Source organism: Lithobates pipiens, unplaced genomic scaffold (genome assembly GCF_037356315.1).
Source record: "Lithobates pipiens isolate NorthernLeopardFrog02 unplaced genomic scaffold, aLitPip1_a1.2 Scaffold_8, whole genome shotgun sequence".
In the NCBI taxonomy this organism is placed as follows: Eukaryota; Metazoa; Chordata; class Amphibia; order Anura; family Ranidae; genus Lithobates; species Lithobates pipiens.
Genome location: NW_027507903.1, coordinates 83,558,379 through 83,572,310, shown reverse-complemented (window position 1 = coordinate 83,572,310; position 13,932 = coordinate 83,558,379). Strand labels below are relative to the sequence as shown.

The following is a 13,932-nucleotide window of genomic DNA, read 5'->3' as shown; positions in this document are numbered from 1 at the left end:
GAGCGCACCTGTAGGTGCTGCTCACCATGTGAGGGAGCTCGCATTAACGTGAGAAGTACCTGCAGGAGGAAGCAGAGACAGCCGCTGGGGGACCCCAAAAGAGCAGGTTTGGCGCCACTCTGTGCAAAACGAGCTGCACAGGGGAGGAAAGTATAACATGTTTGTTATTTAAAAAAAAAAAAAAAAAATACCTTTACAATCCCTTTAAGGTATAGATTTTCAGACTGGTACAATTCATTCACCAGAGACCTTTTTAGGAATTTTATAAACGTAATATATATATATATATATACGTAATATATATATATATATATATATATATATATATATATATATATATATATATATATATATATATATATATATATATATATATATATATATATATATATCTTTTATGTAACGCTATCAAAGTAATATAACTTTTTTTTTCTAAAACTTTACATCATAAACCTATGAAAATGTCATGTTATAGAAATTAAAGGATATTCTTTAAATAATAATCATAATAAGGTTTATTTACAAGAAGTATACAAAGATTTGCAGTCAAGGCCAGTTAGACATTTTCTTCCATGTTCTGGCCATGGGTTGTAACGTACGGGAGTAGCCGACTCGGAAGCAAGTCAAATACAGCAATCTTTAACAGGAAAAAAAATGGCTTATATTTAAGATATGTTTGAGATGCATCTAACATGGAATATAAACAATGCATGACAAAAGCAACAATAAAAGTGAGCACTGCTCCATACAATCAAGTGCAACATTCATATAACACATTCCAGATCTTTCAAAAATGTTGGACACACATTTGTGAAAAGCAAAACAAAGTAACTCATGTGTGCTAACAATTAACCACTTAAGGACCAGGCCTCTTTTTCGGACTTGGTGTTTCCATGTTTAAAACAGTTTTTTTTGCTAGAAAATTACTTAGAACACCCAAACATTTTATATTGTTTTTTTTCTAACACCCTAGAGAATAAAATGGCGGTCATTGAAATACTTTTTTTCACACCGTATTTGCGCAGCGGTCTTAGAAGCGCACTTTTTTTGGAAAAAATTCACTTTTTTTGAATAAAAAAATAAGACAACAGTAAAATTAGCCCAATTTTTTTTTATACTGTGAAAGATAATGTTACGCCGAGTAAATTGATACCCAACATGTCACGCTTCAAAATTGCGCCCGCTCGTGGAATGGCGTCAAACTTTTAGCCTCAAAAATCTCCATAAGCGACATTTAAAAAATTCTACAGGTTGCATTTTTTGCGTTACAGAGGAGGTCTAGAGCTAGAATTATTGCTCTCGGTCTACCGATCGCGGCGATACCTCACATATGTGGTTTGACCACCGTTTTCATATGCGGGCGCTACTCACGTATGCGCTCGCTTCTGTGCGCAAGCTCGTCGTAACGGGGTGTTTTTAAAAAAAAAAAAAATTTTTCTTATTTATTTTAATTTATTTTATTTATTTTTACACTTTTTAAAAAAAATAAATAAAATGGATCACTTTTATTCCTATTACAAGGAATGTAAACATCCCTTGTAATAGAAAAAAGCATGACAGGTCCTCTTAAATATGAGATCTGGGGTCAAAAGGTCCTCAGATCTCATATTTGGGCTAAAATGCAAAAAAAAAAAAAAAAAAAAAAGAAAATCTGACATTTAAAAAAAATATATACCTTTAAGAGGTATGGGCGGAAGTGACGTTTTGACGTCGCTTCCGCCCTCCTATGGTATAGAGACGAGTGGGGGCCATCTTAGCCTCACTTGTCTCTATGCCCAGCAGACGGAAGGACCCGATCGCCTCCGCCGCTACCGACGGCTCCGGTAAGCGGCGGAAGGTGCCACCCCACCCCCCCTCCCGCCGCCGATAACGGTGATCTCGCGGCGAATCCGCCGCGGAGACCACCGTTATCGTACAGCCGACCGCCGCCTGAAGAGATGGATATCTCGGTTGCGGCAGCAGCTGCTGCCGTTACCGAGATATCCCTCTTCAAAAATAGGACGTACATCGTCGTGCGGCGGTCGGCAAGTGGTTAAAGCATATCTAAACGCAAACAGTCCAGCCTGTGTGACAACCACAGCTCCTTCCATAGATACAATGGAGAAATTAGAGTAGCTATGAAGGGACAGAAAGTGTGGTTATTTGTAGGATTAACAGTTGAAAATAAAAGGAAAAATTCTTAATGCCTCCGGGCAAATAAAAAGGGACAGTCCACTGCCATATCGTGAGGGGGGGAGCACCACCTGCCAGGGGATTGGAGGACCAGGTAAGTAAAACTTGTTCTCCTCTCCCCTAAACAAAACAAGCTATTGACCCATCCAGTGCGGGCACAGCCCCGCGACATGAGATCATTTCTAATTTCCCAGTTTGTTGGGTTTTAAAGGATATCTATAGACACAGCATACACAATTTTATAGCATCAGCATCGCAATAGTAATAAAAATCATAGTTATTTTTGACAATCCACTAATCACACCCCTGAAATTGTAATGGATGATGAAACATGTAGGACGGAGTGACGGTGGGTGATGTCATCATGCACCAGACGCAGCGGCTACTTTGTTGGTTTGAAATTTTCCTACTCTAATGCAGATTTAGGTTTTTAAATGTGAGTGCTTAAAATAAATAGTAATTTTTAACAAGTTTACTGCAGATACCTCTGCCTTTCTTTTTGACTACTACCCATTGGGAGCTCTGATGGTCATCAAGGTAGCAACAGCCACTGAATTTTTTTGCTTAATGGAGAAGTTGAGATGTTCCATTTCTGAAGGAGATGTTTGGCTGCGCTTCTTGACTACCAGGTCAAATTTAATTGGCAAGGGGCTGTCCATGTGGTTGGAGGATGAAGGTCTCTATGTCACACATCCTAAGCACCATTTAATTCAAGGACTTTATGGACTTAACCATTCATTTTTAATTGTTTTGCACTTCACTTTTTGTCAGACCCTGTCTATTTTTAATATTAGCGCTGCACTTTCTGCACTGTCTTTTATATAATCCAATATGCAATATGCTTGCTTGCAAAATCTCCTTTCATGTTGTGAGTGCTGCCTGTCTGTTGGCCATCTCTTTCCGCAACTTCCTGGATTTCCTGAATGCTTTGCAGCTTATTTTCTGCGGTTTACTTTCAATTTCTAAGGACTACATATCCCATGGTACCTTGCTGCCTACAAGCCATGATTCCTGTACTGACTCCGCCTTTGGAAACTACTTCTCCCAGCACCTCTGTAGATCAGAAGGCAAGCTAAACTTGAACTGTGACACAGCAGTGCCTACTCCCAGTGAACAGGGAATACATGTCACAGAATTCAAAGAAGTAAATGCGTGGGAATTTTCACAGAATAAATTTGCAAGCTTCAAGACCCTTCAGGAACTAAAAGTAGGTTAGAAATAATTGAAATACGATGTGGAAATAAATATATACGATTTTAGATTTTACCATTGATACACTTTAAGAAAGAAAAATAAATAGGCCTCTTCATCTAAGGACTAGTAAGCTGCAATATATTCATTCTTTGTTTTAAGTTGTTTAGGTTTAGATACATGATACAGTTTAAATAAGCATCAACAAACATAATTTCAACTTTGCCCAATAAAAAAAAAAATCAATAATAGTTGGACTGGGCAATGATGGGAACAATGATTTACTATGCTTCAGTGATGAATAGACAAAGGTGTGATTGGTACCGACCGCTCACTTTGTTTATTCAAGAAAGAAAGGGCAAGTAAATTACAGATTTACTGGTACCTTCCCCCACTCCCTATCTTGAAACTTCCCCCTGTGTGCTCACAGCAGCTGCCGGCAAGAGAGGAGGGAAGCTGGCAGCACTGCGGGGGAAAGGGGCACACAGGGGGCCTGGACAGCAGATGAAAGGGCAGCATGTGCTAGAACCAATCCCCCTGCAGTGCTGCCAGAGGGTGAAAGAAGAGGAAAAGCCAGGAGCACTGCAAAGGAAGGCAGAAGAGGATCGGTGTAAGCAATAAGACAGTTCAGCCAGACCTCCTGCTCAACGGGTACCTGGGCCTCCCTTTTGAACTTCTGGGGCCTGGGCCCAGTACACGAGGGCTGGCTATACTACCTTATCAGCAGTCTGGCCACACACTGCATGATTTTATATTTTTATGGGAAAAATGCTCTGAACCACAGACAATCTTCTTTTCACTCTTCATTCAACATGGATATTCACTGTTCACTGCAAGTCAGATGATTTCTCCATTGTAGTCTATTGAGGCATCAAGTAGAGCCAGGTCATCTCACAGCATCTACAATTTATCAGCAATATGGATGAAACATTCATAAAATAAGTCTTGGAATGTTGGTCCCCCAAGGTCTGTGATTACTATCTTTTACATTACATACAGGGAAAAATTTGTGTAAGAGTTGTAAGCCATAGGTACTGTGAAACAATCAGCAACAGTATGACCACATCATGGATGCTTTATACTAGGCAGGTAAGAAAAAAAACATCTGCCACATCAGAAGTTACAATTGACAAGGGTGACATGATACCATGTGTTGTGCAAACATTCCAATACATACTCAAAATAGAAGAGAACATGGGTGTGTGGGATTTTGACAGCACCACAAATTACTGCAATCTAAATATCTTAAATGTCTTCATTACTGTTGTCCAACAGATTTCCCCTGTGGAAGAAAAAGACTCAAAACACTTTGGAAACTTGGGCTTACGTTATGTTTACTGGTATATGGACAAACATTTTTACATCTACTTATGTCTGGGCTAATGCAGTGATCTGGATGAAAAGTACATTATCTTTTCAGCCTGATTTCTATGGGATGTTTTTTATGCTGTTAATAATAAAGTTATGTAAATTGTATCCATTCTATTGTGTGTAATTTTTGGTGCTGTCAAAATTCTGCATACCCGTTTTCTCTTCTATTTTGCACATCATAAGTTTGTGATTTCACCAAACAATATACTCAAAATATAAACAATATAAACACTGTTAATGAATGTCCATTTAATTAGTAGACAACTTTAATGACAAATACAAAACTGTTCAAAGTTAACTGAATCTCAGGCAGTGCACATAGTAGAACAGGATAGAACAAGTTTTTGCACTCATGAAACATGCAACTTGTGTTTAAAGCAGCCTTTCTCAATCCGGGTCCTGTAGATCCTCCCAAGGATGCTAGGGGGTTCCTTGAGTAATGGTGAATTGATCTCCTCCTTCTCAACCAATGATCACCAATGCAAGATGGCACTTCTACACTGGCCACCAATTTTGGGGGACACCAACTAAACTAAAAATGTTGTACAGAGCATGTATGGAGGATGTAAAAAATGATCTGCCCTCACTGTCAAATGTGCTAAATATGCAGTAAATGTTATTCTTATAAAAGTTACAATTTATTGATGTTGTACCAAAAACTTTAGGGTAAAAATATTTTAGCAGGAGTTCTCTGAGACAAGAACAGATAAATAGATTGAGAAAAGCCGCTTTAGGACATTTGGTGGTGTATATAAATTTAGTGGGCAAAAACTTATTACAGCTACAGGCTGGTTTGACATTTTAGTTTCACTAAAGGCTCTATTCACACCTAAACATTTTTGGGCATTTTTCTGCCGTAAGCCTCAGCTCTAAAAACACCCAAGAAAACAAATTCCATTCATTTCAATGGCCCATGTTCACATCTGAGCTTTCTGTCACCTGAAGCAAAATGCCCAAAAAAGTACAGGAGCATCTTTTTTGGAATATTAGAGGCATTTTCTGCTTTTTACATTGGTGACCTTTTGACCTGTACAAAATCGCGACAAAGAATGCGTAACTTTCTGCCTGAAAACTATACGCTCGGGTGTGAATGCAACCTAAATTGAGCTTGGATTCTAAGTAGAAAAGTGAAACTATAAAGAGGGTTAGCAAGTTCCCTGTTGGGGCTTATGTAGTTGGGCAAATGCAGCCTACTTTCGGGTACATTCAGCTTTCATTTGATAATTTATCAAGTTCCAGAAATCTTTCTGAGCTCCATCAGACATGTTCCTGAAAGAGAATGACCTCCCTCCGACTTTAACTTGACCTGCATCCGACCTTCTTTTGACTTGCTTGTGACCTACTTCTAAGCTATATTAAGATACTTCATGACCCTTCTGCATTCCCATTGACATATGTGGGAAAAAGCAGTTCTGATGCAAAAAAATGAACAGAAAATAATTAGTAGAGATGTTGCATAAATATATTTTTTCCATTCCTTAAAGTATAATACAGAGCAATGTTTACAATGCTGATTGTAGAGAACACAGATGAAGCACACATAATAAGGCGTTTCCAATAGTCCAACGATAGGTTGTTTCCAAACAGTCAAGGTCCTTCCTTCCAAGCTGTACTTTACATGATAAACTCCATAAGACTAGCATTGACTGTGAAGATTATAGAGTCTGGTTACTTTGTACAAGGCCTTTCTGTCTGGTCAGTACTAGACATGAACCAGTATCTTGCTCCACCAATGATTCTTGTTTACAATTGGTGTTTGTATTCCACGCAGTCAACATTTTCAATAATGACCTTTCTGAGGAGGATGTCCAATCACCTATAAAAACCATGGTGGTCATTAGAAGCATCCCCAAGTACATGGCTTCTATATCGAAACCCCCTATTACCCTACTCACTGGGTAGAAGCGGCACTACTTTCATCTTTGCAGACCTGCAAGAAGGTGTTTTTTGTATGACATCCTCTTTTAACATTCTTAATGTATTTTAACAGATGTAACAGAAACATTTATGTCTGTTTCTAGTCCTGCATCTTCAGAGCAAACTTACTTCTTTATGAAGGGAAAGGAAGAGGATTGGTGAGCCTCAATTTGACCTAGTTGCACTCGTGAAACCTTGTTTGGCAGAATAAAATTGCATAAAGTACAATAATACATTTTTGTTCATGGTTATAATACAATGAAGTGCATTTTATTTACAATGAATGAATTCCTGAACTGTTGGCAGAGATTTATCTTATAGACATGCAGTGGAGTGCAGCAAAAACAAGGTGAGAATGTCAACAAGGCATAGCTGAAGCCAGGGTTGCCTTCCAACCAGCATGTTATCAGCTTGGTTGGTAACAATTGGACCAGAGGACAACACTAATAGGATAGTGACATAAAAAAGAAGGCTATACAGCTGGTAGCCCTTGCTAAAGCAACAGGTACATAATGCTGGGCAGTCTTTAACACCTTTTTGGCTTATTTCTTGTTAGCTTGGCACCAGATACAAAAATGACAGCATTTAGTAAGTACAGTGCCAGGCCAAATTATAAGCTTAAAATAACTAATTCACAGCAAAATGGTAAATATAATTTTGTGATGCAATACTATTCCTAATCACTGCTAGGTGTTGCAGGGTTTTCTTTGGATTGAACCCAGGCTCTTCCCAGCTATGACAGGATTCAGAGCCAAACCCATGTTTAGACTGAACCCGGGAGGATGCTGTCAGTGCCAGCCCAATCAGCTGAGGCTGGGGCATTCCCTGCCCTGCACATAAACAAAGAGATGGGGAAGCTCATAATATCATGGACCTAGTATGACCACATAGCCATACTGTATTCGTTTAATGCCGTTAACATAATCATTTATCTAATACAGCCACATGACCAAGTTTACTTAATACCCTGGTTGAAGCTGATTGGGCTGGCACTGACAGCTTCCTGCCAGGTTCGGACCAAACCCAAGCTCATCCCTATGTTACAAGTGGTGGGCAGCCAATTTAAAAAAGCAGATTCATTGTGAATAATGGCCAGCCAAATACAGAATTTACCCCATCATTTTCACCCAGTAGACTCCCACCCCACTGAACGTTATACAGAGCTGATGGAAACATTTTCATGTGATAGCCCTGTGCAAGCCTAGCAGTGTAAAGTGGTTTGTGCAACAAAAATATACTGCACTGCATTTGATATTTTGCTATGTATATAATTATTTCAGCATGGCATGTGACCGAAAACTGCACTTATACTATACATTTAAAGATACTTCTTCCCTGACATATCTGCACTGGCCATATACTTGTAAGTTCTTTAGTCTTTTAAAAAAAAAAACTCTTTGGATCTCTCATCATAGCAGTCTTTGAATGTATAAGTTGAGTAATTAGCAGAAGCAAAGTTGTTTTTCGTCTTCGGATATCTTCAATTTAGGTCACCTTGTTCCTCATACTCAGTTGCAAGACCCTCATGTAAGGGGTGCATGCTCTCTGATAAGGTGCTTTTCCATCAACTTCAATGCCATTTTCTCTGCAACCATTAATCCTATTAAAAACAAATAGAACGTCAGATCCCTATTACTAGACATGGATTACCCACAAACCTTGGTGGATCCGCCTCTTACATAGTTCATCGGACTTAGATTTTCTAGGCCATAATTGGTCCGTCTTGTGCATTCCTGTATTTTACAAAGCCAAATGAGGTTTCCTTTGCTGAACAAAAATAAAATAAATAGATATAAACAAACCTCTAGACGCTTGAATGTCTAAATGGACTTAGGCCTTATGTAACTCTAATTTTATTTTAATGTCTTTACTACTAAAAGTACAAGAGTATAAATATAAGTATTATCTTAGCTTATTGAAATTAATAAACTAATTATAATATAAATTGTAAAAATATTAACTCTAAAAAATTACTATTAACAATGATCAATATAAAAATACCAAGTCTACATGTAAACATTAGATACTGTATGTACTACTTATATTTTTACATTAACCCCCTGTATAGTGTATGCACAAATTCAGGACTTGTAGATCCCTCCACTCACTCCACCTACATATATGCATTATAGCAGAGCCTGGCCACCAGCTGACTACTTTCCTTGTATACTGCATTATGAGGATTACCACCCCTTAGAAGGACAGGCAGCAAAGCACTAAAAGAAGAGCATTATCATACTTGAAAGCTGAAAAAAAAGATAAAGTTGAAGTTAACCTGCAAAAGGTGCATCCCGGAACAGAAAAGGTTTTATAGCTAAAAAGGCAATGAAACATTGAAGTTACGTGCAACTATGAACTCTAATAGCAGCCATGCTAGCCTTTTAGCCTTTAGCCTAGAAAATATGAAAAGTCAGAGAAAATGTTCATACACATCTTCTAATATTTAAACCAAGTACAAGGTAAAAATAAAAATATAAGCATAGATCCCTTTAAATAATTAGAGGAAAATAGAATTATATTCTTCAAAGCAAACCAGTCACAAAATGGTCAATTCATTAAAAGAAATGCAAAAGCGGAGGTAACCTTATATGAAACCAATAAAATAAATCAGTAGATCCAGGCCATGCATCTCTACACTTTCTAAAAAAAGGACTACTTTACTTTCCTAACTTTGGGGGGCAGGACTATTGGGGAGTGACTACTGGGAGTAGGAAATGCCTTGGCTTGGTAGTCAGTGGGAATAAAAAAAAATACATAATGGCTGCAGTTGGTAGAAGGAGGAATAGTTCTCCATCTCTGGTTGTAGTGGGAGAAATTGTGCCCCATTGTTGGTGTCAGTTGGAGGAATGGTGCCCCATTCTTGGTATCAGTTGGAAGAATGGTGTCCCAATCTTGGTGTAAGTTGGAGGAATGGTGCCCCATTCTTGGTATCAGTTGGAAGAATGGTGTCCCAATCTTGATGTAAGTTGGAGGAATGGTGCCCCATTGTTAACCTGGGTATACATGCAAAAAATAAAACCTCACAGATCTCTGCATCCACACAAGTGATGTGAATGCAAGGTTCTCCGCTGCTGCTCTATTGTATTCTGATAGTGAGGATCTGCATCCATCAGAATTGAAAGAGGCTTGTTGTTAGACATGCCTCTGTTGAACAGAGAGGGGTACACACATACTGAAATTTGGCAGGTTCCTGCTGAACTGGTTGAATTTCAATATGTGTATACCCAGCTTTAGAATTAGTAGAAGTAATAATGCCCCATTGTTGGTGTCAGTTGGAGGAATAGTACCCCATTGTTAGAATCAGTAGAATTGTATCAGTGAAAGGAATAGTGCTCCAAGGGCCAAATAAAAAAAAAGCAAAGAACCATATTTGGCCCATGGGCCACAGTTTTGGACTAGAGCTATGGGATGCTGAACCTTTATGAAATGACTGGCTTTTCTTATACAAATCAAAGTTTTCCCTGTTCCTCTTGCCTCTCATGCCTTCCTGTTAGTCACTAGGGGTGCTCATTACCAGAGATGAGCTCTAGTGTGTATGGATCCTAATCCAAACCTAGCTGGGCTACTGTATCCTGCTAGGAAGTTGTCAGTGCACACTGTCAAACATAAATGGCCAAAGCATTCTCTACCCCACCGCCACACATTCTATACACGAAATTCTAGTAAAAGACTACAGCACATGTGTTTTTTTTTATTTTCCCCATAATTCCACACTAAATTATGTGACATTTACTTTGTTACTACAGCGCTTGTCAGTGTTTAATGATTCACACCTATGCAAGTTCCAGTTTGCATATTCCAGGTGCATTTTGCGTTTTTCAATACACATTTTTGATCCATTAAAGTCTGGAACAAAAAAACTGAAAAAAGTCCCTGGCCCTTTCCATAAAATGCACAAATGTGAACTATATTTATAGGAAAATGGAATGTAGTGTGTTTCTGCATAACTGAAAATGCACTAAAAAAATGCATAGGTGTGAACCAGGCCTTAGTGAATATGCATGATACCTAGTATACTAGAACACACTGAATAAGTATATGAATTACACTGAAGTATCACTATTAAACTTGTTTTTTGTCCTCTTACAAATATACTATTTTCAACCTTTTTGTACTGGCTTTACAATTTTTCTGTAACCTATACTGCTATAGCTTTGTATAAAAAAAAAAAAAAAACTGTATGAATAATAAATATAAATAAGAGTTAATATTTAAAAGAAAAATGTTGTTTGCATTTGAATTTATATATACTGTATATACATAGGGACAGCCATATTTTCTCATTGCATTTCATTTATACGCTGTGGTTGAGCTTTACCACTCATTCTCACAGGGGTTGACGTACTAAAAGCAAATAGACTGTGCACTTTCCAAGCGCAATTTCTCCATAGGTTAGTAAATGGGTGGAAGCTCTGCTTACCTCCATCATCCAATGTACAAACAAAAATTTATTTTTTTATATTTCCTTGCATATGATTGGGTATTCTGTGCAAAGTGAAGCTTTATCTCGTTTACTAAGCACAGTCTATTTGCCTTTAGTACATCAATCCCAGAGTGTTATCTGATTCACATAGGCCTCATGTACATTGCTGCTGGTAAACAGACGTTCAGAGGCAGTTGGCTGCTTTTTTCAGCTGCCCCTGAACCCATCCAATGTTATCTTATGTGAATATGTACACAGGGTCATTTAATGTCGTTTTTAGGCAGTTGCGTTCTTATTTGAAGGCAAAAAATGAGTTCAGATGCTAAAGTTTCCAACGTTTCAGATGCAAAACACGGCACCAGAGTTTAGCCGCGTTTTCGTTTACAAGCGTTTTAAAGTTGCCCTATTTAAAATGATAGCAAATTATGAAAAACCACCAAAAAAAACTTGTAATTGCTTGCTATGCTTCATAGACCATTTATATACCCTTAAAGCGGTAGTAAACCCGCACATTTTTTTATTTTTTTTTTAAACCTGCAAAGAAAAAGGCATAATGAGCTAGTATGCACCGCATACTAGCTCATTATGAAATACTTACCTTAGAACGAGGCCCCGACATCTGGCCCGATCCACGCCGAGGGAGCTGACATGCTCCCTCGGCATTTCTTCCGGGTATCGCGGCTCCGGCGCTGTGAGTGGCCGGAGCCGCGATATCGTCATTTCAGTCCGGCCGCTGCCGGATTTTGACGGCGAGAAACCCCTTGTGCGCATGCGCCGCTGCAGTCAGCGGCGCATACCGAGGGGAATATCTCCTAAACCGTACAGGTTTAGGAGATATTTTTTTTACCTACAGGTAAGCCTTATTATAGGCTTTCCTGTAGGTAAAAGTAAAAAATGTGGGTATACAACCACTTTAATGAGCCCATGAGCCAATCCAATAGACCACTACCATTGCTGTAAGCCAAAGTATAATTGAAATTTAATATCTGGCTTTTTTAATTACATTTTTCCCTCATGTTAAATTTTAGGTAGCTTCGACAATGATTACTCTGCATTCACACCTGAGCGTAGCGTTTTCAAGCAGAAAATCGCGTGAATTTACCGCAATTTTGCAGCGGTTTTTACCGTGATTTGCGGCATTTTTTACCGCAATTTGCAGCAATTTTGTGCAGGGCAAAAGGTCACCAATGTTAAAAGAAGAAAAACGCCCAAATCTGCTCAATTCGAGCAGCAAAAAAGGGTCCAGAACTTGTTTGAGCTTCAGGCATTTGGCTTCAGGCGACATGGAGTGGAGATGTGAACCATCTCCATTGAGAATAATAGATTTTTTCCCCTCTAGCGTTTTGTAGCTTCAGGCTTCAAGCTACAAAACGCTCAGGTGTGAATGGGGTCTGAGGGGTAGGGTTTTCCCCTTGAAGAACAAGTTACAAGAACAAGTTTAGGGTTATGGTTTCCCGTTAGGGCTAGGGTTTGGATTAGGGTTAGGGGATTATGGTTAGGGTTTTCCCCTTGAAGAACAAGTTACAAGAACAAGTTTAAGGTTATGGTAGGGGTTATGTTTTCCCATTAGGGTTAGGGTTTCTGGTTAGGGGTTGGGGTTAGGAATTCCCATTAGGGTTAGGGGGTTATGGTTTTCCCCTTTAAGAACAAGTTAGGGTTAGGGTTTCCTATTAGCGTGTTATGGTTAGGGTTTTCCCCTTGAATAAAACGTTTAGGGTTAGGGTTAGGGTTAGGGTTAGGGTTTGGGTTAGGGTTTCTGCTTAGGGTTAAGGTTTCTGGTAAGGGTTAGGGTTTCTGGTCCTCGCATGCGATTTCCAACGTCTTTCCAGCCTTATCAACAGCAACGTTAGGAGCATTTCCTCACATATGCTCATTATGGGCTCCATAGTAAAAGCACCGAAATTGAGGTAGATACAAGTACACTGCTGCTCTCTCAGCTGCTGCTACTCCTAGATGCAAATGTGGCTAAACACATCATGCAAACAAGGAAAAACGGGTGTTTTTAAACGCCGGTTTCAAGCTGTCAAAAAAATCATTCTGAGGAGGTTGCCTTAGCGTCCCGTGTACATTAAGCCCTAAGTGGTCAATATCTTATCTCAACAGACAAGCGGAAGAAACCAAGTAACTGTACTGCATCACTGAGTGCAGACCCTAGTGGCTGTTCTGTTTGTTCAGTGCAATAACAAAAATATGGAAGATCAAGTTTGTAATTATAGGGAAAAACAATAAAATAAAGTAAAAAATTAAGGTAAAAACTAGCAATACAAAATGTAAAATGTGTGCTTACTGAAAACACATTATATTAATCTGTCAAATATATAAGCTTCTGCATCTGAAAACTACAGACACATTTTTTTATTTTATTTATAAAAATAAACTTACTCTGAATTGCTTGGACTTGCTGGTGTGTTCATGGATACACTGCATGGGAGGAATAATTAACAATCAGAATCATGCTATTTAACTGTGTTATTCATTTTTCAAAATAGCCATACAATAAAAACACAATGGACCACCTAATCACATACTCTATCCAATGCTAAGCAGTGTCTATAGGAAACATTGGGGGTTATTTACGAAAGGTAAATCCACTTTGCACTGCAAGTGCACTTGGAAGTGCAGTCGCTCTAAATCTAAGGGGTAGATCTGAAATGAGCGGAAGGTCTTCTGATTTTATCATCCAATCATGTGCAAGCTAAAATGCTGTTTTTATTTTCCTTGCATTCCCCCCCTCGGATCTACAGTGACGTTACTTTCAAGTGCACTTGCAGTGCAAAGTGGATTTGCCTTTAGTAAATAACCCGCAATATATTGTTTTGTCTTCACTGATTACTGTGGGATTCTTTAAAGCGGAGTTC

At 38.7% G+C, this 13,932-nt stretch overlaps 1 protein-coding gene across 3 annotated transcripts in view; it reads right to left on the bottom strand.

Moving 5' to 3' along the window:
• Positions 1-4,963: 4,963 nt before the first annotated feature.
• Positions 4,964-13,932, bottom strand: part of MYZAP (myocardial zonula adherens protein) — a 154,502-nt gene continuing 145,533 nt past the window's right edge. For 2 of the 3 annotated variants that reach the window (XM_077473101.1, XM_077473103.1), the window contains 2 exons: positions 13,457-13,495; positions 4,964-8,251 (listed from right to left, as the gene is read on the bottom strand). In XM_077473101.1, the coding sequence (XP_077329227.1) occupies positions 8,137-8,251; positions 13,457-13,495 (154 nt within the window). In that variant the 3' untranslated portion in view covers positions 4,964-8,136. Of the gene's footprint in view, positions 8,252-8,330; positions 8,419-13,456; positions 13,496-13,932 lie in introns of all 3 variants that reach the window. The other variant, XM_077473102.1, reaches the window with a different exon arrangement.